The sequence below is a fragment of the Rissa tridactyla genome, chromosome 16 (genome assembly GCF_028500815.1).
Source record: "Rissa tridactyla isolate bRisTri1 chromosome 16, bRisTri1.patW.cur.20221130, whole genome shotgun sequence".
In the NCBI taxonomy this organism is placed as follows: Eukaryota; Metazoa; Chordata; class Aves; order Charadriiformes; family Laridae; genus Rissa; species Rissa tridactyla.
Window position 1 is genome coordinate 8,433,572 of NC_071481.1, and position 25,121 is coordinate 8,458,692.

At 65.6% G+C, this 25,121-nt stretch overlaps 1 protein-coding gene across 1 annotated transcript in view; it reads right to left on the bottom strand.

The window, feature by feature from the left end:
• Nucleotides 1-941: 941 nt before the first annotated feature.
• Nucleotides 942-25,121, bottom strand: part of HSPG2 (heparan sulfate proteoglycan 2) — a gene marked incomplete at its 5' end in the record, with an annotated part of 55,468 nt that continues 31,288 nt past the window's right edge. Inside the window, 40 exon segments of the mRNA XM_054222685.1 lie at nucleotides 942-1,386; nucleotides 3,239-3,342; nucleotides 3,409-3,492; nucleotides 3,618-3,688; nucleotides 3,811-3,889; nucleotides 6,519-6,594; nucleotides 6,729-6,782; nucleotides 6,884-7,006; nucleotides 10,416-10,593; nucleotides 11,378-11,610; nucleotides 12,335-12,556; nucleotides 14,160-14,258; nucleotides 14,359-14,467; nucleotides 14,577-14,686; nucleotides 14,833-14,932; nucleotides 15,033-15,177; nucleotides 15,283-15,367; nucleotides 15,635-15,751; nucleotides 15,850-15,997; nucleotides 16,100-16,212; nucleotides 16,308-16,574; nucleotides 17,267-17,364; nucleotides 17,457-17,652; nucleotides 17,749-18,009; nucleotides 19,799-19,978; nucleotides 20,075-20,267; nucleotides 20,349-20,530; nucleotides 21,247-21,381; nucleotides 21,456-21,599; nucleotides 21,691-21,829; nucleotides 21,913-22,064; nucleotides 22,147-22,285; nucleotides 22,385-22,536; nucleotides 22,627-22,774; nucleotides 22,861-23,012; nucleotides 23,095-23,233; nucleotides 23,347-23,498; nucleotides 23,573-23,711; nucleotides 24,508-24,665; nucleotides 24,854-24,992. Of these exon segments, the coding sequence (XP_054078660.1) occupies nucleotides 950-1,386; nucleotides 3,239-3,342; nucleotides 3,409-3,492; nucleotides 3,618-3,688; nucleotides 3,811-3,889; nucleotides 6,519-6,594; nucleotides 6,729-6,782; nucleotides 6,884-7,006; nucleotides 10,416-10,593; nucleotides 11,378-11,610; nucleotides 12,335-12,556; nucleotides 14,160-14,258; nucleotides 14,359-14,467; nucleotides 14,577-14,686; nucleotides 14,833-14,932; nucleotides 15,033-15,177; nucleotides 15,283-15,367; nucleotides 15,635-15,751; nucleotides 15,850-15,997; nucleotides 16,100-16,212; nucleotides 16,308-16,574; nucleotides 17,267-17,364; nucleotides 17,457-17,652; nucleotides 17,749-18,009; nucleotides 19,799-19,978; nucleotides 20,075-20,267; nucleotides 20,349-20,530; nucleotides 21,247-21,381; nucleotides 21,456-21,599; nucleotides 21,691-21,829; nucleotides 21,913-22,064; nucleotides 22,147-22,285; nucleotides 22,385-22,536; nucleotides 22,627-22,774; nucleotides 22,861-23,012; nucleotides 23,095-23,233; nucleotides 23,347-23,498; nucleotides 23,573-23,711; nucleotides 24,508-24,665; nucleotides 24,854-24,992 (5,952 nt within the window).

Genomic DNA, 25,121 nt, shown 5'->3' on the forward strand with positions numbered 1-25,121 from the left:
CATACCCCCCCCATAGCATACACCCCCCCATACCACCCCCGGCACCCCCATACCATACCCCACATACCGCCCTCCCCCCTCCATACACCCCCCCCATACCCCTCCCATACCGTACCCCCCGATGCCAGCCCCTGCAGCCCCATACCATGCCCCCCATACCACCCTCCCCCCCCAAATGTCCCCCCCAAACCCCTCCCATACCATACCCCCCCTTATTAACCCCCCCGTACCATACGCCCCCCATAACCCCCCATACCACCCCCTGCACCCCCATACCCCCCTCCCCACCATACCCCTCCCATACCATAACCCCCATATCACCCCCCCATACCATACCCCCCCATATCACCCCCCCAATACCATATCCCCCCATACCCCCCCATACCATACCCCCCCATAACCCCCAAATCAACCCCCATATCACCCCCCCAATACCATTATCTCCCCATACCCCCCATACCACCCCCCCATACCACCCCCCCATACCATACCCCCATACTACCCTCCCCCCCCACCCCCCCATCATACCCCTCCCATACCATACCCCCTCCATATCGCCCCCCCCCCCATACCATACCCCCTCCATATCGCCCCCCCCCATACCACACCCCACATAGGACCCTCCCCACCATACCCCCCATAACCTCCAAATCACCCCCCCCATACCATACCCCCCCCATATCACCCACCCCATACCGTATCCCCCTATATCACCCCCCCCGTATCACCGCCCATACCACATCCCCCCACCCCCTATATCACCCCCCCCCATACCCCCATACCATACCTCACACACCACTCTCCCCCCCCCATACCCCCCATCCATACCATATCCCCCATACCATACCCCCCCTATCACACCTCCCCCCCCCCCCCGCCATACCATGCCCCCCCCCGCCCCCCGCGGCGCAGCCCCCCAGACACGGCAGCCGGGCTGGTTCTCTCTCCTTTAATAGCTGTCCCCCATGGGGGGGGCCCCCCCAGCACCCCGATTGTCCCTCGCGCCCCCACCCCGCCGGGCACCAGGGCGGCGGGGTGTGTGTGTGTGTGTGTGTGTGTGTGTGTGTGTAAACATTTTTGGGGGTCCCGGCCCCCCCACCCCCCCCCCCCCGGAGTCACCCCGGGGCAGCGAAGCACCGTTTCCTCCTGGCTTTTCTTTTTTTTTTTTGGAAAAGAATAAAATTGGCCAAATTCCCCCCAAAATACATTGGGGGGAGGGGGTTAGGAGGGGCAGGGGGGGGGCGGGGGAGCCCCCCACCGCGCCGTGCCGCAGGTCGATGGGGTGCCGGGGGGCCCCGGCGGGCGCCAGCGCCAGCCCCCGCAGGCATCCGGTGATGCCCGAGGTGAACTTGCCGGCCGTCAGGCTGCGGGGGTCCGGGGCGCCGCCTGCGGGGGACACGGGGGGGACACAGGGGGACACATGGGTGTGGGGCCACCTGCTGGGCTCACCTGGTGTCCTCTCCTGTGGCCCCTGCCCCTGTCCATCCCACGTCCCATCCCACGTCCCACCCCACGTCCCACCCCATGTTCATCTCGTGTCCCATCCCTTGTCCATCATCTGTCCCATCTCATGTCCCACCAGGTGTCCACAGCCCCTGTCCATCCCACGTCCCATCCCATGTCCATCTCGTGTCCCATCCCTTGTCCATCATCTGTCCCATCCCATGTCCCACCAGGTGTCCACAGCCCATGTCCATCCAGTGTCCCACCCCACGTCCATCCCACATCCCATCCCATGTCCCACCAGGTGTCCACAGCCCATGTCCATCCCATGTCCCATCCCACATCCCACCAGGCGTCCACAGCCCATGTCCATCCAGTGTCCCACCCCACGTCCATCCCACATCCCATCCCATGTCCCACCAGGTGTCCACAGCCCATGTCCATCCCATGTCCCATCCCACATCCCACCAGGCGTCCACAGCCCATGTCCATCCAGTGTCCCACCCCACGTCCATCCCACATCCCATCCCTTGTCCATCATCTGTCCCATCCCATATCCATCCCGAGTCCCATCCCATGTCCCACCAGGTGTCCACAGCCCATGTCCATCCAGTGTCCCACCCCATGTCCATCCCACGTCCCATCCCACGTCCCACCAGGCGTCCACAGCCCATGGCCATCCCATGTCCCATCCCATGTCCATCTCGTGTCCCATCCTTTGTCCATCATGTGTCCCATCCCATGTCCATCCCACATCCCATCCCACGTCCCACCAGGTGTCCACAGCCCATGTCCATCCCACGTCCCATCCCACGTCCCACCAGGCGTCCACAGCCCATGGCCATCCCATGTCCCATCCCATGTCCGTCTCGTGTCCCATCCCTTGTCCATCATGTGTCCCATCCCATATCCATCCCGAGTCCCATCCCATGTCCCACCAGGGGTCCACAGCCCATGTCCGTCCCGTGTTCCATCCCTTGTCCATCCCACGTCCCACCAGGTGTCCACAGCCCATGTCCATCCCGTGTCCCATCCCATGTTCATCTCATGTCCCATCCCTTGGCCATCATGTGTCCCATCCCATGTCCATCCAGAGTCCCATCCCACGTCCATCCCATGCCCCATCCCATATCCCATCCGGTGTCCCATCCCATGTCCATCCCGTGCCCTCTCCCATCTCTCACCCCACGTCCCATCAGGTGTCCCATGCCACATCCCATCCCATGTCCCACCAGGTTTCCCATCCCATCCCATGCCCTCTCCTATGTCCCATCCAGTGTCCATCCCACATCCCATTCCACAGCCATCTTGTGCCCTGTCCCATGTCCCATCAGGTGTGTCCCCTTCCCATGTCCACCCCATGTCCCATCCTATGTCAATCCTCTGCCCCATCCCATGTCTCATCCTGTGCCCCATCTCATGTCCCATCAGGTGTCCCCTTCTGGTGTCCTTGTCCTGTGCCCCATCCAATGTACATTCCACAGCCCATCCCATGTTCCGTCCTGTGTCCCATTCTGTGTCCCATTCCATGTCCCAGCCCATGTCCATCCCATGTCCCATCCCCTGTCCAAGCCGTGTCCCATCCCACGTTTCACCCTGTGTCCCACCCCACGTCCATCCTGTGTCCCACCTCATGTCTCACCCCGTGTCCCATCCCATGTCCACCCCGTGTCCCATTCCATATCTCATCCCGTGTCCCATCCCACGTCCACCCTGTGTCCCACTCCCCATCTCGTCCCATGTCCCATCCCACGTCCACCCCGTGTCCCGACGTGTCCCCCAGGTGCCACCGTACCGACGTAGATGCTGCCCTGGGTGTTGGCCATGATGTTGGCTCCCGGTGACTCTCCGCTCACCGGCTCCTCCCCGTCCACCTGCAGCCGCCCGTGCCGGCCCTCCCTGCACGGCACCCATCAGCACCCGCACCGCGACCCCCGCCCGGCCCCCACCCTGACCCCCACCCACCTCGTCACCGTCACCCGGTGCCACTCGCCGTCGTTGATGGGGTCTTCAGAGACGATGGTGGCCTCACCACTGCCCAGCTGGTAGCTGTGGGGGTGGCATGGGCTCAGTGCTGGGGGCACCCTTGGGTGGCACGGGGCACCCTGGGGTGGCATAGGGCACCTTTGGGTGGGAGGGGGCACCCTGGGGTGACACCGGGACCCCCCGCTCACCTGAACACCAGGTGCCCGTCCTTCAAGCCGAGGCCAATGAAATCTTTGGCTTTGCCTCCCTCGCCGGGCTCCTGCGGGCGCAGCGGGGCGGTGAGCGGGGCGGGGGGGCACCCTGACCCCCCACCCCGAGGAGGGGGGGGGGGGGCTCAGCACCCTGATCCCCTCCCCGGCGGTGTCCCCCCGCCCCGCTCACCGCCCCGTGCCACAGCAGCAGCCCCTCGGCGCTGCCCGTCCGCAGCTCCAGCTCCATGGTCTCGGGCGCCTCGGGGGGGCTGCAAGGAAAAGGGGGGGGCGGCTCGGTGGGTGCAGCACCCCGGGGTGGGTGCGGCACCCCCGGGAAAGGTGCAGCACCCCTGGGAAGGGTGGAACACCGTGATGGATGCGGCACCCTGGAGTGGGTGCAGCACCTTGTGAAGGCTGCAGCACCCCCAGGCAAGGGTGCAACGCCATGATGGGTGCAGCACCCCGGGGGGGGTGCAGCACCCCCCAGGAAGGGTGAAACACCACGATGGGTGCAGCGTCCCAGGAAAGGTGCAGCACCCTGGGAGGATGCAATGCCACGATGGGTGCAGCACCCCGGGAAGGTTGCAGCACCCCAGGATGGGTGCAGCACCACGATGGAGGCAGCACCCCGGGATAGATGCAACGGCTCGGTGGGTGCAGCACCCTGAGAAGAATGCAATGCTATTCTGGGTGCAGCACCCCGGGGTGGGTGCAACAGCCCAGGGCGGCCGCAGCACCCCTGGAAGAGTGCAACACCGTGATGGATGCGGCACCCTGGGGTGGGCGCAGCACCCTGTGAAGGTTGCAGCACCCCTGGAAGGGTGCAACGCTGTGATGGATGCGGCACCCTGGGGTGGGTGCGGCACCCAGGATGGGATGCAATGGGTGCAGGATACCAGGAGGGGTGCAGTGCCATGATGGGTGCAGCACCCCGGGAAGGGTGCCACAGCACGAGGGGTGCAGCACCCTGGGAAGGATGCAATAATACGATGGATGCAGCACCCCGGGAAGGGTGCAACAGCCCAGGGTGGCCGCAGCACCCCGGAAAGGTGCAGCACCCCCAAGAAGGGTGCAGCACCCTGGAAGGGTGCAACGCCATGATGGATGCAGCACTCTGGGGTGGGTGCAGCACCCCAGAAAGGTGCAGCACCCCTAAGAAGGGTGCAGCACCCTGGAAGGGTGCAACGCCATGATGGATGCAGCACCCTGGGGTGGGTGCAGCACCCCGTGAAGATTGCAGCACCCTGGAAGGGTGCAATGCCGCGATGGATGCAGCACCCCGGGAAGGGCGCAGCACCCAGGATGGGATGCAGGATACCAGGCGGGGCGCGATGCCACGATGGGTGCAGGGCCCTAGAAAGGATGCAAGGGCCCAAGGGGCGCAGCACCCTGGGAGGGTGCAGTGCCGTAGGAAGGAAGGGTGCAACGCAGCGGGAAGGGTGCGGCACCCCGGGAAGGGTGCAGCGCTGCAGTGGGTGCAGCGCCACGGCAAGGGTGCGATGCGGCAATGGGGGCAACGCGGCGACGGGCGCAACGCTGCCGGAAGGGGTGCAGCAGCCTGGGAGGGTGCAACGCAGTGGGAAGGGTGCGATGCTGCCATGGGTGCAACGCTGCAACGCCTTGGGAAAGGCGCAACACTGCGATGGGTGTAATGCTGCGATGGGTGTAATGCTGCCCATGGGTGCAACGCTGTGATGGGTGCAACACTGCGATGGGTGCAATACTGCCATGGGTGCTGCACTGCAGCCAGGGTGCAACACTATGGGAAGGGTGCAACGCTGCCATGGGTGCAACCCTGTGATGGATGCAATGCTGCGATGGGTGCAATGCTATGGGAAGGGTGCAATGCTGCAATGGGTGCAATACTGCGACAGGTGCAACGCTGCAGCCAGGGTGCAACGCTACGGGAAGGGTGCAACACTGCCATGGGTGCAATGCTGCCATGGGTGCAATAGTGTGACGGATGCAATGCTGTGATGGGTGCAACGCTGCCATGGGTGCAACACTGCAGCCAGGGTGCAATGCTATGAAAAGGGTGCAACACTGCGATGGGTGCAACGCTGTGATGGGTGCAACACTGCTATGAGTGCAGCGCTGCAGCCAGGGTGCAACGCTACGGCAAGGGTGCAACACTGCCATGGGTGCAACGCTGCCACGGGTGCAACGCTGCCATGGGTGCAACCCTGTGACGGATGCAACGTTGCAATGGGTGCAGTGCTGCAGCCAGGGTACAATGCCATGGGAAGGCTGCAACGTTGCCATGGGTGCAATACTGTGATGGGTGCAACGTTGCGATGGGTGCAGCGCTGCAGCCAGGGTGCAATGCTACGGGAAGGGTACAACACTGCCATGGGTGCAATGCTGCCATGGGTGCAATGCTGCGATGGGTGCAACGCTGCAGCCAGGGTGCAATGCTACGGGAAGGGTGCAACACTGCGATGGGTGCAACGCCGCCATGGGTGCAATAGTGTGACGGATGCAATACTGCGATGGGTGCAACGTTGCGATGGGTGCAGCGCTGCAGCCAGGGTGCAATGCTATGAAAAGGGTGCAACGCTGCGATGGGTGCAATACTGCGACGGGTGCAACGCTGCGACGGGTACAATAGTGTGACGGATGCAATGCTGCGATGGGTGCAATGCTGCGACGGGTGCAGCGCTGCAGCCAGGGTGCAATGCTACGGGAAGGGTACAACACTGCCATGGGTGCAACACTGCGACGGGTGCAACGCTGCCATGGGTGCAACACTGCAGGGAGTGCTGCACCGCCATGGGAAAAGGTGTACGCCCCCCCACCCCCCCGCCTTTTCCGGGGAGGCTGCACCCCCTCAGGGTGCAATAGGGCAGGGGTGGGGGGTGCAGCACCTGCTGAGGGTGCCCCGTCCCCGGCGTCACTCACCCGCGGGGAAAGAGGTGACCGGGCAGGGCCAGGTAGGAGCCGTCGCGGAAAGCGGCGCTGAACTGTCCGGGGGCATCTGTGGGGAGACGTGGGGGGGGCGGAGGAGGCGAGGGGGACGGTGACGGGGGGGGGACACCACCCCCAGCCGCCACCCCCAGCGGTGTGGCTTTTGGGTACAAAAAGGGGGGGAAAAGGGGTGCAGGCACCTACCGCCGCCCCCGCTGCCTTCCTGCCAGTCCTGCTCCAGCTCCGCCAGCGCCGAGCCTGCGGGCGACGAGGAGGGGTCGGGGACAGGGTGGCACCTGTCATCCCCTCCCCATCCCCGTCCCCAAGTGTCCCCAGGTGTCCCCAGTGTCCCCACTCACTGTGCTGGCAGTAGGGCCCGCTGTAGCCCTGCGGGCAGAGGCAGGCGTTGTCCTTGCAGGTGCCGCCGTGCAGGCAGGGGTTGCGGTGCAGGCAGCGATCCTCCTCCCGCTCGCAGCGCGGCCCTGGGGACACAGCGGGGTGCCACCGGGTGAGCGGGGTGGTCACCCGAGCACGCGTGGGAGGAGCGCGGGCGCGCGCCCAGCACCCTCAGTGCACGCGGGCGCGTGCCACGCACACGTGCAACCGGCACACGCTGCGCGCAGACATACGCGCACACGCGCAACCAGGCGCGCGCACGCCAACTGCACGCACCACACGCGCGCGCGCACGCATCAGGCAATGCGCACACGCACACGCAGCAGATGCGCCCGCTTGTGAACCGCACACAGGCACGGGCAGCACGCGTGCACACGCGGCACAGACGCCCACGCAGCGCAGGCACGTGCACGCACAGCACACACACACGCAGCACGCGGCCGTGCAGTGCACGCGCATGCACGCACAGCACACGGGCTTCTGCAGCACATGCACACGCACGGTGCACGTGCAGCCACAGCACGCACACGCACGTGCAGCACACAGGTGTGCACGGTGCAGACGCTTGCTCACACAGTGCACACGCATGCACTGCAAACATGCATGCACGCTGCTTGTGCATGCACTGTACGCAGGCATGCAGAGCACACGTGCATGCACAGCGTACATGCGCGCAGAGCACGCGTGCATCCGCAGCACACATACACGCACAGCACGCACACGCATGCACGGTATACATGCATGCACAGCACACACGCGCACGCAGCACACCGGCATGCACAGCGTGCGTTTCTGCAGCACATATATGCACCAGGCACGTGCACGCACAGCAGATGTGCACATAGGCATGCATAGCGCACATGCACATGCAGTGCGCGTGCATGCACGACACACACGTATGTGCAGCACAAGCATGCACAGCACACGCACGCACTGCACACGTGCACACGCAGCACACACGCACGCACAGCACACCTTACTGCAGCACATATATGCACCGGGCACGCGCATGCACAGCAGACAGGCACACAGGCATGCACAGCGCGCACACGTGCCCGCAGCACACGTGCATGCACAGTGCGCACGCGTGCACAGCAGTCATGCACATGCAGCACACAGGCAGGCCCTGCGCACGCACACCGCCAGCAGACATGCACACGCGGCATGCATGCACGCACTGCACATGCAGCACACCAGCACGCACAGCGCACACATGCGCAGCACACGTGCACATGCAGCACACATGCATGCACAGCAGGCGTGCACATGCAGCACACACGCATGCACAGCACACATGCATGCACACACAGCGCACACACATGCACAACGCACACACACGGCACGTGTGCGTATGCAACACGCGTGCACACAGCGCACACACCTGCACAGCAGGGGTGCACATGCAGCACACAGGCAGCACATGTGCACATGCAGCACACACGCGTGTGCACAGCGCACACACCCACACCGTAGATGCGCACGTGCAGCACACACGCATGCACAGCACACACATCCGCACACGCAGTGCACACGCACGCACGATGCACGTGCACTGCACGTGTGCGTATGCAACACGCGTGCCCACAGCACGCACACCTGCACAGCACGCATGCACGTGCAGTGCACACGCATGCAGAGCGCACATGCATGCACCGCACACGTGCACATACAGCACACACACACGTACAGCACACACGCATGCACAGCAGGCGTGCACATGCAGCACACACGCATGCACAGCACACACGCATGCACAGCAGGCGTGCACATGCAGCACACACACACGCACAGCACACATGCGTGCACAGCGCACACATGCCCAGCACAAGTGCGCATGCAGCGCACAGGCATGCACCGCGCACACGCGTGCACAGTACACATGCAGCACATGTGCACATGCAGCGCACACGCATGCAACGCACAGGCATGCACCGTGCACACGTGTGCACAGTACACACGCAGCACACCTGCATGCACGCCCAGCACATGTGCACATGCAGCACACAGGCATGCACCGCGCACATGCGTGCACAGTACACACGCAGCACACGTGCACATGCAGCACACACGCGTGTGCACAGCGCACACACGTGCACAGCAGGCATGCACATGCAGCACACGTGTGCACAGCGCACACGCATGCACCGCACACGTGTGCATGCAGCGCACAGGCATGCACTGTGCACATGCGTGCACAGTACACACGCAGCACATGTGCACGTGCAGCACACAGGCATGCACAGTACACACGCAGCACACATGCGCATGCAGCGCACAGGCATGCACCGTGCACACGCGTGCACAGTACACATGCAGCGCACGTGCACATGCAGCGCACACGCGTGCACAGCAGGCATGCACATGCAGCACACGTGTGCACAGCGCACACGCATGCACCGCACACGTGTGCATGCAGCGCACAGGCATGCACCGCGCACACGCGTGCACAGTACACACGCAGCACACATGCGCATGCAGCGCACAGGCATGCACTGTGCACACGCGTGCACAGTACACATGCAGCGCACACGCGTGCACAGCAGGCGTGCACATGCAGCACACATGTGTGCACAGCGCACAGGCATGCACCGCACACGTGCGCATGCAGCGCACAGGCATGCACCGCGCACACGCGTGCACAATACAGACGCAGCACGCGTGCGCATGCAGCACACAGGCATGCACAGTACACACGCAGCACACGTGCGCATGCAGCACACAGGCATGCACCGCGCACACGCGTGCACAGTACACACACAGCACGCGTGTGCGTGCAGCACACAGGCATGCACAGTACACACGCGTGCACAGTACACACGCAGCACACATGCGCATGCAGCGCACAGGCATGCACCGTGCACACGCGTGCACAGTACACATGCAGCGCACGTGCACATGCAGTGCACACGCGTGCACAGCAGGCATGCACATGCAGCACACGTGTGCACAGCGCACACGCATGCACCGCACACGTGTGCATGCAGCGCACAGGCATGCACCGCGCACACGCGTGCACAGTACACACGCAGCACACATGCGCATGCAGCGCACAGGCATGCACTGTGCACACGCGTGCACAGTACACATGCAGCGCACACGCGTGCACAGCAGGCGTGCACATGCAGCACACATGTGTGCACAGCGCACAGGCATGCACCGCACACGTGCGCATGCAGCGCACAGGCATGCACCGCGCACACGCGTGCACAATACAGACGCAGCACGCGTGCGCATGCAGCACACAGGCATGCACAGTACACACGCAGCACACGTGCGCATGCAGCACACAGGCATGCACCGCGCACACGCGTGCACAGTACACACACAGCACGCATGTGCGTGCAGCACACAGGCATGCACAGTACACACGCATGCACAGTACACACGCAGCACACGTGCGCATGCAGTGCACACGCGTGCGCAGCGGCGCACCCAGCGCCCCTCCACGAGCCGCGCGTGCCCCGTGCCCCCACCCGTCCCCGTCCCCGCGCTCACCGGTGAAGCCGGGGGGGCAGAGGCAGCGGTGCGGGGGGGTGCCAGCGGGCAGGGGCAGGCAGCGGCCCCCGTGCAGGCAGGCAGCCCGCAGGCAGGGCGAGCGCTGCCCACACTGCCCCACGCCGCGGCTCCGCAGGAAGCTGTAGGACAAATCCACCTTCTTCCCGTTGATGGAGACCTGGGGGGGGGACGGGGGACACCGGTGTGTGTGTGTGTGTGTGTGTGTGTGTGTCTGTGTGTGTCTGTGTCTGTGTGTGTGTGTGTGTGTGTGTCACCCTGAGGGGACCCGGGCGTCCAGGATGGGGGTCACCCCAAAGGGACACAGGAGTCTGGGATGGGGTGGGTGGGGGTCACCCCGAGGGGACCCAGGTGTCCGGGATGGGGGTCACTCTGTGGGGACCCAGGCGTCTGGGATGGGTGTGGGTCACCCCAAGGGGACCCGGGCATCTGGGATGGGGGTCACTCTGAGGGGACCAAGATGTTTTGGATGGGGTGGGTGGGGGTCTGCAGGGGACCCAGGTGTCTGGGATGGGATGGGTGGGGGTCCCCAGGGGACTCAGACGCCCGGGATGGGGGTCCCCAGGAGACCCAGGTGTCCAGAATGGGGTGGGTGGGGGCCACCCCAAGGGGACCCATGCGTCCAGGATGGGCGTCACCCAGAGGGGACCCAAATGTTTTGGATGGGGTGGGTGGGGGTCACCCTGAGGGGACCCAGGCGTCCGGGATGGGGTGGATGGGGGTCCCCAGGGGACCCAGGCGTCTGGGTTGGGGTGGGTGGGGGTCCCCAGGGGACCCAGTTGGCCAGAATAGGGTGGGTGGGGGTCACCCCAAGGGGACCCAGGTGTCTGGAATGGGGTGGGTGGGGGTCACCCTGAGGGGACCCGGGTGTCCGGGATGGGGTGGGTGGGGGTTCCCAAGTGTCCGGGAGGAGGGAGGTTGGGGGTGGGGGGGGCGGGTCTCACCTCTCCGATGCAGCCGCGGAAGGAGGCGTTGGTTGGGGGGTGCAGGGGGGGCTCGGTGCCCCCCAAGTAAAGGGGGGTGCGGAGGTTGAGACCTTGGCTCTTGCCGGGCGAGGAGCGTTTCACCGGGGCGGCGTCATCCACCAGCAGCGTCCCGTCCTTGTGCACCCGCTCGGCTGTCACCCGGTGCCAGTGGCCAAGGGTCACCGGCTCGGTGCTCCGCAGCACCGCCGGGCCTGGGGGGAACGAGATGGGGACATCACGGGGGGTCGGGGGACACCGGGGGACACCAGGGATGCTTGGGGACCGGGGAGGTGCCCCGGGTGATGCTGGGGGATCGCGGTGATGCTTGGGGACCCCAGTGGTGACAGGGGAGCCCGGTGACACCAGGGGACCCCACTGATGGCCAGGGACCCTGGCAGCGTCTGGGGACCAAAGTGATGCCAGGGGACCCCGGTGGAGTGACAGTGACGCCTGGGGACGCTTGGCAGTGTCTGGGGACCCAGGTGATGGCAGGGCATGCCAGTGACATCAAGGGACCCCAGTGGCACCAGGACATCCTGGTGACATTTGGGGACCTTGGCGATGCCAGGGAACCCTGGCACTGCCCGGAGATGCCAGTGACAGCAAGGGACACCGTGTGATGCCAGGTGACCCAAGTGACACCAGGGGACCCCAGTGATGCCCAGGGACCCTGGCAGCTCCTGGGGACCCTAATGATGCCAAGGGACCCCAATGACGCCAAGGGACCCTGGCGACACTTGGGGACCCCAGTGGTGCCAGAGGACCGTGGTGACGCTTGGGGACCACAATGATGCCAAGGGATCCTGGTGACACTTGGGGGCCCAAATGACGCCAGTGGATCCCAGTAACACCAGGCCACCCCACCTATACCCAGGGTTCCTGGTGCCACCAGCCCCCCGGGGTGCCACCGGGACCCCCGTCACTGTGCCAGCCCACCTGAGCCCAGCTCGTAGCGGAACTCGAGGTGGCCACCAGCCATGGCCAAGGCGACGAAGTCCTCGACGGGGGCGGCTTTGCCGGCGCTGAAGAGCAGGAGCCCGTCGGGTGCCAGCGGCAGGAACTCGGCCTCCACCCGCAGCTCGTGGTGGACGTTGGTGAGGGGCGGGTAGGAGACGAAGGCGCCCGCCTCGCTGAAGGATGGCACGCTCACCGCCTCGCCTGCGGCACCCTCACATCAGTGTCCATCCAGCTCATGGGACCCCGTCCCGCATCCCCATGGTGCCCATCTCCCCATGGTGGTACCCAAACCTCCATCCCCATGGTGCCCATCTCCTTGGGGTGGTACCTCATCCTCCATCCCCATGGTGCCCATCTCCCCATGGTGGTACCCAAACCTCCATCCATGATGCCCATCTCCTCGGGGTGGTACCCCATCCTCCATCCCCATGGTGCGCATCTCCTCGGGGTGGTAACCCATCCTCCATCCCCATGGTGCCCATCTCCTCGGGGTGGTACCTCATCCTCCATCCCCATGGTGCCCATCTCCCCACGGTGGTACCCAAACCTCCATCCCCATGGTGCCCATCTCCCCACGGTGGTACCTCATCCTCCATCCCCATGGTGCCCATCTCCCCCTATGGTGGTACCCAAACCTCCATCCCCATGGTGCCCATCTCCCCACGGTGGTACCTCATCCTCCATCCCCATGGTGCCCATCTCCTCGGGGTGGTAACCCATCCTCCATCCCCATGGTGCCCATCTCCCCACGGTGGTACCCAAACCTCCATCCCCATGGTGCCCATCTCCTTGGGGTGGTACCTCATCCTCCATCCCCATGGTGCCCATCTCCCCACGGTCATACCCAAACCTCCATCCCCATGGTGCCCGTGTCCTCACGGTAGTCCCAGTCCCTACCCATCTTCCCAGGGTGGTCCCCAGCCCCATCCCTGTGTCCCCAGGGTGGTACCCAGACCCATGCCCGTGTCCCCAGGGTGGTCTCCAATCCCCACCACATCGTGCCCATCTCCCTGGGATGGCACCCAATGGCCCATCTCCATCACGTCCATGACGCCTGTCTCCCCAGATGGTGTGTAATCCCCTGTCCCCATCATGCTTTTGTCCCCAGGGTGGTGCCAGCCCTGAGTCCGCGTCCCCAGGGTGGTCTCCAGCCATGACCCCATCTCCCCAGGGTGGTCCCAGCCCCATCCCCATCTCCCAGGGGTGGTCCCCACCCTGTGCCCATGTCCCCAAGGTTGTCCCCAGCCATGTCCCCATCTCCCCAGGGTGGTCCCAGCCCTGTGCCCGTCCCCCTGGGTTTGTCCCCACCCTGTGCCCATGTCCCCAGGGTGGTCCTCACCCCATGCCTGTGTCCCCAAGGTGGTCCCAGCCCCGTGCCCATCTCCCTGGGTTTGTCCCCATCCCATGCCTGTGTCCCCAGGGTGGTCCCCAGCCATGTCCCCATCTCCCTGGGTTGGTCCCCACCGTGTGCCCATGTCCCCAGGGTGGTCCCAGCCCTGTCCCCATCTCCCCAGGGTGGTCCCAGCCCTGTGCCCATGTCCCCATGGTGGTCCCAGCCCTGTGCCCGTGTCCCCAGGGTGGTCCCCACCCCATATCTATGTCCCCAGGGTGATCCCCAGCCATGTCCCCATCTCCCCAGGATGGTCCCAGCCCTGTCCCCATCTCCCTGGGTTGGTCCCGACCCTGTGCCCATGTCCCCAGGGTGGTCCCAGCCCTGCGCCCATCTCCCTGAGTTGGTTCCCACCCCGTGCCCATGTCCCCAGGGCGATGCCAGCCCCGTCCCCGTGTCCCCGGCCGCGCTCACCCTCGGTGCACCTCTCCCCAGCCTTGCCCAGGTGGCAGCGGCAGGTGTAGCCCTGCCCGTCCGGCCGGTTGATGCAGGTGGCATCAGGCCCACACGCCTCTGCAGGGCAACAAGCCATGAGCACCCATCCGCCGAGGGAGGGGACACACACACACACCTACACGACAGGGTGACACCCCCTACGGGGCGGGCACCTTACCTGGGTGACAATGCAGAGCCTGCGAGTACTCGCAGTTGCTGCCGGTGAAGCCGTGGGGACAACGGCAGATGTAGGTGCCGCTCTCGGCGTCCTGGCACACGCCGCCGTTCTGGGGAGGGGTTGGGGGGGGGGTTGGGGGACGGGGACGGGACGGTGACATGGGTGTCAGCAATGGGTGGGGATGGGTGGCGATGGGTGGGCATCACCCCCAGCCTCACCTGGCAGGGCTGGTCCTGGCAGGTGGGACAGCTGGTGACACCATGCGCCTGCAGATCCATGTCCCCAAAAGCCACCTCCTCCCCTTGGATGCGGAGCTGGCGCACGCAGCCTGCGGAGGGACGGAGAAGGTGGCGGTGGCGGCGGGGGGGTGTGGGTGTGTGTGACACGATGCTCAGCCCCCTCCCCACACCTCCTGGTCCAACCCCACCGCCCCCCCCCAAAAAAAAAAAAAAACAACCCCACCCCATCACTCACCCATGAAACCGCGGCTCAGCCCCGTCTTGGCCACGGCGCCGAAATCGGGGTACCCCCCCAGGTACAGCTCCTCGTTCAGATCCAGCCCCTGGAACTTCCCCTGCGGGCACGAGCGGGTGGGCACCACCTCCAGCACCCCGACCCCCACCCAACACACAGCCCCACCTCACCCCCCCAAAAAAAACCAAACCAACCCATACCTGGGAGGTGCCGTTAACTGGGGGGTGCCCGTCCAGCTCCAGCGAACCCCGGGTGAGGTTGCGGAGGAGGCGGACGGTGTGGTACTCCCCCAACCGCAGCGGCGTCGGGTGACGGATGGTGGCCATGCCCGAACCGGCGTCAAACCTGAAGTTTTTGGGGTACGACGGGTGTCGGAGGGTGCCGGCGCCCATCTCCGACCCGCCCCACCGCCCCCCGCCCCTTCCCGTAGCACCCGCTCATGGGTCTCACCTGAACTCGGGGCGGCCGCCCACCAAACCGAAGGAGATGAAGTCGGCGCCGCTGGTTTTCCGTTGCCCGTTGTAGAGGAGAAGCCCTGGGGGGGTGACAGCGGGTCAGGCAGGATGGTCCCCACCCCGAGGAGGGGGCGGGGGGGGCGTGTCACATCCTGGGGGACCCCAAAACACCCCCAGGATGGAGGAGAACCCCCCCCCCCCATAAGGTGGGGGGTCGGTTGAATAGAGAATGGGAGCTAAAGGAGGGAGAGGGGAGGATGGAGAGGGAAAAGGGGAGGAAAGGATGGAGGGGACGTGGCGGGGGGGGACACACGGTGGGGGGACAGGGGGGTCCCGTCGGCGCTCACCATCAGCAGCATCAGGTCGGAAGGTGACGAGGATCTCGAACCTCTTGTAGGCATCCTTGATGGTGGGCAGGGGGAGGAAGGAGCGGGGCGTCTGCCCGAAATAGGGGACCAGGCGCTCTGCGGGGACGGGGCGGGGGGGTCAGGAGGGGTTGGGGGTACATCACCCCCCTCCCCCACCCCCTGTGCTGTCCGTCCATCCGTCCGTCCCTCCTCACCTCGGACCTTGAGGACGTAGTAAGCTGTCTCCTGGCCGCGGTGGTTGGCGGCGGTGCAGGCGTAGACGCCGGCGTCCTCGTGGCGAATGGCCGGCAGCGTCAGGACGTTCCCCTCCGCCCTGGCACCCGCCGGCAGCTCTCCCTCCAGCTGCGGCGGAGCGGGGTGACGGGGTGGGGGGGGTCACCACCCATCGGGTGCTCCCCCCCCCCCCCAACCCCGCACCCCCATCCCTGCGTCCCTCCGTCTCACCTTGCTCCAGGTGATCTCCGGCACCGGGAAGCCGGATGCCAAGCAGGGCAAAACCGCCGCCGACCCCACCGAGACCTCCTTCACCTCCGGTTGCCCCGCGATTTGGGGGGTGGCTGGGGATGCGCCGAGGTGTCACCGCCCCGCGGTGTCACCGCCCCGCGCGCCCCCATTTCCCCCCCCCAGCCCGCCACCCCGTCCCCGGCCTCACCTTGCACGTGGAGGATGACGTGGGACTGGACGGTGCCCACGGCGTTGGTGGCGGTGCAGCGGTACTGCCCGGCGTCCGCCCGTTCTACCCGCTCGATGGTGAGGGTGCCGGCGCGGACCAGCACCCCGGGGCGGATACGGCCCCCCACTTTGCTCCAGGTGACGTGGGGACGGGGATCGCCCAAACCCAGGCACTCCAGCTCCACCATCGTCCCCGCCAGCACCGTCTGCACCGCCGTCCGGATGTTGATCAGGGCCCTGGGGAGAGCTTGGGGCGGGGGGGGGGGAACACAGCGGGGTTTTGGGGTGCCCCCCCGGCGTGGGGGAGGCATTGCAGTCCGGGGTGCCAGTGGGAGGAGTGAGAGATGGGGAGAAACGGGGTGCTCGAGGGCACGGGGAGACCTTTGGGGTGGCCACGGGCATGGGGAGAGATTGGGGGTGTTGGGGTGCTCATGGGTGTGGGGAGACATGGGGGGTACCGGGGTGCTCATGGGTGTGGGGAGAGGGAGGGGGTACTGGGGTGCCTGCAGGCATGGGGAGAGGCTGGGGGTGTTGGGGTGCCTGTGGGTTTGGGGAGAGATTGGGGGTGTCGGGGTGGCCACGGGTATGGGGAGAGATTGGGGGTGTCGGGGTGCTCATGGGTGTGGGGAGACACGGGGGGTACCAGGGTGCTCCTGGGTGTGTGTGTGGGGGGGTACTGGGGTGCCTGTGGGCATGGGGAGACATTCGGGGTTTTGGGGAGCCCACGGGTGTGGGGAGAGATGGAGGGCACCCAGGGAGCCCACGGGTGCAGGGAAATGGGGGGTACTGGGGGGTACTGGGGTTCCCACAGGCAGGGAGAGGTGGGGTCAGTGGGTTCCCCTGGATTCGGGGACCTGGGGGTCCCGGGGTGCCAGTGTTCGAGGCCGACAGGTCGGGGGGGTGCCCGCGTCCCCGCAGTGCGCGGGGTGCTGCTCCTACCCTGGACGGTGAGGGTGGCCCTGTCCTCCGCCTGCCCGCCCGGGGCGCTGGCCCGGCACGTGTACACCCCCTGCGACCCCCACGCCACCTCCGGAATCCTGCGGGGACGCAGACGGGGTGTGGGACCCCGCGGTGGGGCAGGCGGGGGCGCGGAGGGGGTTCCCCACCGCCCCGTCCCCTTCCTCCTTACCGCAGCACCCCGTCCCGCACGCTGTAGGTGGGGGGCAGCTCCCCGCCGTCCTTCAGCCACTCCAGACGCGCCCGCGGGTCCCCTGAGACGGCGCAGGCGAATTCGGCGGCGCCGCCCACCCCCATGACGAGGTTCTCCGGTGTCACCCGTACGGTCAAGGGACCGCCGCCGCTGTCCCCACTGTCACCGGCATCACCTGGGTGGGATGCAAAGCCCCGATGGTACCCAGCAACGCGGCCATCTGTGGCACACGGCATCCCCGTTGCCGGCGGTGGTGGTGGGGGGTGCTCACCATGGACGGCCACGCGGGCGAAGGTCTCAGCGGTGCCGACGCGGTTGGTGACGAGGCAGCGGTAGGTGCCGGCGTCGGCGGGCAACACCGGGCTGATGCGGAGGAGGCCGGCGCGGTGGATGACGCGTGGCGAGAGGCTGCCGTTGACCTTGTCCCAAGCATAGAGCAGCGGCGGGGTGCCGTGGGCCAGGCACTGCACCTGCAGCGCGTCGCCGGCGCGCACCGCTGTCTCCTCCGGCAGGCTGGTGGCGTACGGTGGTGCTGCGGGGACAGCTGGTATCAGCTCCCGGCCACAGCCGGGATGGGCCAATGGATGGGTCAACGGGGCAATGGATGGGTCAACGAGGCAATGAGTGGGTCAACGGGGCAGTGAGTGGGTCAACGGGGCAGTGAGTGGGTCAACGAGGCAAGGAGAACATCAGTGGGTGTGGGTGGAGATGGAGGTGGGCCTATGTTGGGATGGACCAGAGATGGCTGGAACCATGAGGAAGAGGAGGATGGAGATGTTTGAGAGAAGCTGGAGAGATGGGCTTATGGTGGGATGGACCAGAGAGGGTTGGTTCCACAGGGGAAGGGATGGACGGAGGGGTGTGAACGGAGATGGAGAGGTGGATGTGAGCTGGGATGGTTGAGTGATGGATGAATCCACAAGGAAGAGGTGGGTGGAGAACTTTGAGAGAAGATGGAGAGATGGATGTGAGCTGGGATGGACCAGATGGATGGATGTAGTGATGCACGGATCCACGAGGAAGGGTGAACGGAGGGGCGTGAGAGGAGATGGAGGGATGGATGTGGGGTAGGATGGACAAATTATGGATGAATCCACAACAAAGGGATGAATGGAAAGTTTGAGAGAAGATGGAGAGATGGGCAAGTGCTGGGATGGACCAGAGATGGATGGATCCATAAGGAAGGGATGGATGGAGGAGTAAGGAGATGGAGAGGTGGTTGTGTGCTGGGATGGATGAGAGGTGGACAGATCCACGAGGGAAGGAGACATCTGAGAGGAGGTGAAGAGATGGATGTGAGCTGGGATGGTAAAGTGATGGATGAATCCACAAGGAAGAGACAGATGGACGGATAGATGAATGGAGATTGAGAGGAGATGAAGAGATGTCCACGGGCTGGGATGAATGAGATGGATGGAATTCACATGGAAGGGATGGATGGATGGATGGATGGATGGATGGATGGATGGATGGATGGAGGGGTGTGAGAGGAGACAGCGAGGTGGGTGTGAGCTGGGATGGTCGAGTGATGGGTGAATCCACCAGGAAGGGGTGGATGGAGGGGTGTGAACAGAGATGGAGAGATGGATGTGAGCTGGGATGGATGAATGATGGATGAATCCACAAGGAAGGGATGGATGGAGGAGTTAGGAGATGAAGAGACGGGCATGTGCTGGGGTGGATGAGTGGTAGATGAATCCACCAGGAAGGGGTGGGTGGAGGGGTGTGAGAGGAGACGGGCAGGTGGATGTGAGCTGGGATGGGTGAATCCACCAGGAAGGGGTGGATGGAGGAGTGTGAGAGGAGACGGGGAGGTGGATGTGAGCTGGGATGGATGAATCCACCAGGAAGGGGTGGATGGGAGGGTGTGAGAGGAAATGGAGAGATGGGCGTGTGCTGGGATGGATGAGACAGATGAACCCACCAGGAAGAGGTGGATGGAGGGGTGTGAGGGGAGATGGAGAGATGGGTGTGAAGTGGGACGGATGAGACGATGAATCATGAATCCACGAACAGGGGATGGATGGAGGAGAGAGCAGAAGTAGACGGGATGGGACAAGTGGATGGACACATCCACAGGAAGGGCTGGATGGCGGAGTTTGAGAGGAGCTGGAGAGGAGGATGAGTGCCGGGATGGAGCGAGGATGGATCCACGAGGAAGGGCTAGATGGGAGAGTGGGAGCAGTGGTGGAGATGGCCACGTGCAGAGGAAGGACGGAGAGGAGGCAAGGATGGGTGATGGCAACAGCGGGGGTGAAGAAGACAGTGGAGACGGCAGGAGGGACACCCAGGGGCACCCCCACCCGCCGCCACCCCCTTACTCTCCACGTCGAGGGTGACGAAGACCTCGGCAGAGCCGGCGGAGCTACTGGCGTTGCAGATGTACTGGCCCGAGTCCTGCTGCGCGGCGCGGGGGATGACCAAGGTGCCGTTCACCACCCGGTGCTGCCAGGGCAGGGGCGCCCGCAGCTTCGACCACTCGATCCGGGGCGCCGGCTCACCTACGGGCAACGCCGGTGCCCATCACCGTAGCGTCCTGGTACCGGGGCAGGTTACCCTTTCTCCACCGCCACCACCACCCTCCATCCTCCTCGTACCTCTGGCCGTGCAGTGCAGCGTGGCGGTGTCCCCAGCCACCACGGTGACGGCGGGCGGCGCGGTGACCTCGGGGGCCCCGGGGTGCCGCTGTGCCGTCTCCACGCTGATGTCTACCCGGGCTTGCGCCGAACCCAAGGCGCTGTGTGCCGTGCAGACGTAGGTCCCGGCGTGCTCCGGCTTGGCCGGTGAGAGCTGGTGGAGGAGGGACAGGGTGGGCGGTGAGCACCGGGCACCCACCGGCGCCCCGCGGTACCCCGGGGTGACCCTGCTCACCTGCAGGATGGCCTGGCTGTCCATGTGCAGCAGCGTTTGGTGCTCCACCTTCTGCCGGGAGCCTGGCCGGCTCCAGCGCACCAGGGGCCGTGGTTCGCCCCGGCCAAGGCACTCCACGCTGAGGGATTTGCCCTCCTTCACTGTCACGGGGCCCGGTGGCATCACCGACACGGTGGGGGCACCTGCAGAAGGGAGAGGGCATCAGCGTGGGGATGGGGACACCACCACTGAGGATGCTGGCAGGGCGACGGGGACACCATCACCCTGGGGGCATTTAGTGCGTGGAGAGGACATCCGCGTGGGGATGGGGACACCATCAACTCAGGAGCATCTGAAGCACATAGAGGACATGAGGGTGGGGACACCACCACACCAGGAGCATCTAGCACACATGGAGGACGTCGGCATGGGGATGGGGATGGGGACACCACCACCCTGGGACCACCTGGAGCACATGGAGGACATGGGGATGAGGACGCCACCACTCTAGGAGCACCTGAAGCACGGAGAGGACATGGGGACGGGGACACCACTACACCAGGAGGACCTGGAGCAACATGGGGGATGTCAACGTGGGGGTGGTGATGGGGACACCACTGACATGGGGACACCTGGAGCACACGGAGGACATGGAGACGGGGACACCACCACCCCAGGGGCATCTGGAGCACGTGGGAGACACCAACACAGGGACGGTGATGGGGACACCACCACCCCAGAGACATCTGGAGCCCGTGGGAGACACCAACATGGGGACGGTGATGGGGACACCACCACCCCAGAGACATCTGGAGCCCGTGGGAGACACCAACATGGGGACGGTGATGGGGACACGACCACCCCAGGGGCATCTGGAGCACACGTGGCCAAGGACAGGGCCACTCTGGCCACCTCGCACCTTGCACCAGGAGGTTGACAACGCTGCTGGCGACGCCAAAGCGGTTGGAGGCCACGCAGTGGTAGGCACCCTGGTTGCCCACATGGGCGCCGGTGATGGAGATGACTGAGCCGTTGGTGCTGATCTTCACGTTGTCTGGACAAGGAGGAGCCGTCAACACCAGGGCCACCCTGGGGACCACGCCAGGGCCACCCTGGGAACCACCATACCTTGGAGATGTTGTCCGGGTCCCATCCGCCAAGTGATGTTGATGGGCCGGGCACCGTCGTGGACACGGCACTTGAAGGTGGCATCCTCGCCCGGTGCCACTGCCATGCTGTGCGGGTCGATGGAGATGATGGGGCTCTGCAGACCTGCAGGGACAAAGGGACAGGGGAGCCACCGAGGTCACCCATGGGCCCCATCTTCCCTCAGTGTCCTCTGGCGCCCTGCAGCCGCACTCACGGTAGCTGGAGCTGTCACGGGAGGTGACGGTGACAGCGATGGTGGCCTCACGGGAGATGCTGCCTGTGTCCACCCGGCACACGTACTCCCCCGAATCGGCCACCGAGAGCTGTGACAGCCGCAGGCGGGACCCCGAAATCTGGGGACACAATGACAAGAGATGATGGCATCAACCGGCCATCCATGGCCACCGTCCCCGACCCCGCCGGTGTCCCCACCTACCTGGTGCTTGGCCGGGAGGGACCCACCGCGCTTGTACCAGGTGATGGTGGCCTGTCCCTGGCCGGCCACCACGCAGTCGAGGTCCAAGGTCTGTCCCTCGGTGACAGAGGACGCCGAGGACTCGATGCGGATGGGCGGCGTGACGCCGGTGGCTGCGTGGGCAGAGCAAAGGGTAAATGTCCCCAGCGGTCCCCGACACCATTGGAGACCCATCCCCCGAAGGGTGGCACTCACGGTGGGACGGGTTGGCTCCGTCATCGATGGTGACGACGAGGGATGTCTCCTGCGTGACGCCCCCCGACGTCACCCGGCACACGTACTCCCCCGAATCGGCCGCTGTCACCTGGGGGATGCGCAGGCGGGTGCCCGACACCTAGTGGGGACAATTTGGGGACAAGTCAGTGCCAGACGGCGGGGGATGGGACAAAGCCAGGGTGACACCCCCCCCCCCCTGCCACTCTCTGCGCCCTACCTGGTGGCCGGCGGGCAGGGAGCCACCGCGCTTGTACCAGGTCACGGTGGTGGGGCCGGACCCTGCCACCACGCAGTTGAGGTCCAGGATCTGTCCCTCGGCGATGGCCGAGGACGAGGACTCGATGCGGAGGGGCTGGGAGATGCCGGAGGCTGCGGGAGGGGGGGAGAGGGATAAGGGGACGTTTGTCACCGAGGTGGCACCTGTCTGTCCCCAACTGTTGCCGTCTCGCTCGCACTCACGGTAGTAGGAGCCGGCGGTGCCGGCGCTGCTGGGCACGGTGACAACGACAGATGCCTCCTGCGTGACGGTGCCCAGGGTCACCCGGCACACGTACTCCCCCGAGTCGGCCACCGCCACCTGGGCGAGGCGCAGGCGGGTCCCCGACACCTGGGGGAGGCGACAAGTTGGGGACACATCAGTGTGCGCTGCGGGGCTGTGCCCTGCGGGGTGATGCCACCTCCCCGGCGTCCCACCTGGCTGTTGGGGGGCAGAGCCCCCCCGCGCCGGTACCAGGTGACATGGGGGTGGCCCTGTCCTGCCACCATGCAGTTGAGGTCCAGGGTCTGTCCCTCGGTGACGGCGGCGGACGAGGTCTCGATCCTCACCGGTGGCGTGACACCGACGGCTGGGGGTGGCCATGGGGTCAGAGGGGGCGGCCACCATGTCCCCGTCGTTTCCCTGTGTCACCTCCCACCCGTCCCCGGTACCGTAAGAGGAGCCGGCTCCAGTCTGGATGGTGACGATGAGGGACGTCTCGTGCATGACACCGCCCGATGTCACCCGGCACACGTACTCGCCCGAATCGGCCGCTGTCACCTGGGGGATGCGCAGACGGGTGCCCGACACCTGGTGTGTGTGTGGGGGGGGTTGACACACATGAGAAGGGGGACACAAACCTCTCAAAAAACCCCCCCAAAAAACCCTTTTCCAGCCCAAATCACCCCGCCGGTGTCCCCTACCTGGTGCTTGGCCGGGAGGGACCCCCCGCGCTTGTACCAGGTGACGGTGGCCTGTCCCTGGCCGGCCACCACGCAGTTGAGGTCCAGGGTCTGTCCCTCAGCCACGGAGGAGGACGAGGACTCGATGCGCAGCGGGGGGGTGACACCAACGGCTGGGGACAGAGATGGGAGGGTCACCCCAAGGCCCGTGGCACGGTCCTCCGGTCGCCTCCTGGTCCCCACTCACGGTAGGCGCTGGCCCCGCTGGGCTGGATCGTCACCACGATGGAGATTTCCTTGGTGGTGGCCCCGCTGGTCACCCGGCACACGTACTCGCCCGAGTCGGCCGCTGTCACCTGCAGCAGCCGCAGCCGGGAGCCGGACACCTGTGGGAAGGGGACACGGGGGTCACCGGAGCCATTTGGGCTTCCATGGGGCCATCAGCGTTTGTATGGGGCCATCTGGGATTGCACAAGGCCACTGGAGCTTGCATGGGGCCGCCTGGGCTTCCATGGAGCCGCTTGGGCTTCCATGGGGTGACTTGGGCTTGCGTGGGGTCATCTGGGCTTCCACAGGCTATGGAGGTTTGTAGGGGGCGATTTGGGTTTGCATGGGCCACCTGGGCTGGCATAAGGCCACCTGGGCTTGCATGGAGCCACGTGGGCTTGCATGGTGCCGTTTGGGATTGCATGGGCCACCTGGGCTTGCATGGGACCACCTGGGCTTACATGGGGCCACCTGTGCTTGCGCAGGGCCACCTGGGTGTGCATGGGGTCACTTGGGCTTGCATGGGGCCACCTGGACTTGCATGGAGTCACTTGGGCTTGTATGGGGCCATTTGGGCTTGCATGGTGCCATTTGGGCTTGCATGGAGCCACCTGGACTTGCATGGTGCCATTTGGGCTTGCACGGGACCACCTGGGCTTGCATGGAGTCACTTGGGCTTGCATGGGGCCACCTGGTCTTACATGGGGCCACCTGTGCTTGCGCAGGGCCACCTGGACGTGCATGGGGTCACTTGGGCTTGCATAGGGGTCACCAGGGCTTGCACGGTGCCCTCTGGGTTTGCACGGGCCACCTGAGTTTGCACGGGACCACCTGGGCTACTTGGGCATGCACAGGGCCACGGGCCAACCCCAACCCCCCCCTCGGCTTGGGGACATCCCGCTCCGTGTCCCCTACCTGGTGCCTGGCCGGGAGGGACCCCCCGCGCTTGTACCAGGTGACGGTGGCCTGCGCGGGGCTGGCGATGACGCAGTTGAGGTCCAGGGTCTGGCCCTCGGCCACGGGGGACGACAAGGACGAGGACTCGATGCGCAGGGGGGTCGTGCTGCCCGGGGCTGGGGACCGAGGCGGGTTAGAGACCGTGGCCACCACCATGTGTCACCCTCCGAGGGACACCGGGAGCCTGGGAAGCCCCACCGGGGTGGCTTCCCCGGAGAGCGATTCGGCCCAGAGCCGGGGACACCGCGGGGCGGTGCCACCCACCCGCGGGCAACGTCCCCCGTCCCCCCTGGTCCCCACTCACGGTAGGCGCTGGCCCCGCTGGGCTGGATCGTCACCATGATGGAGGTCTCCTTGCTGGTGGCCCCGGTGGTCACCCGGCACACGTACTCGCCCGAGTCGGCTGCTGTCACTTGCAACAGCCGCAGCCGGGAGCCGGACACCTGCGGGGAGGGGACACAGGGGCCATTTGGGCTTCCATGAGGCTGCTGGGGCTTGCACGGGGCCATTTGGGCTTCCATGGGGTCACCTGGGGTTGCATGGCCAACTTGGGCTTGCATGGGCTACATGAG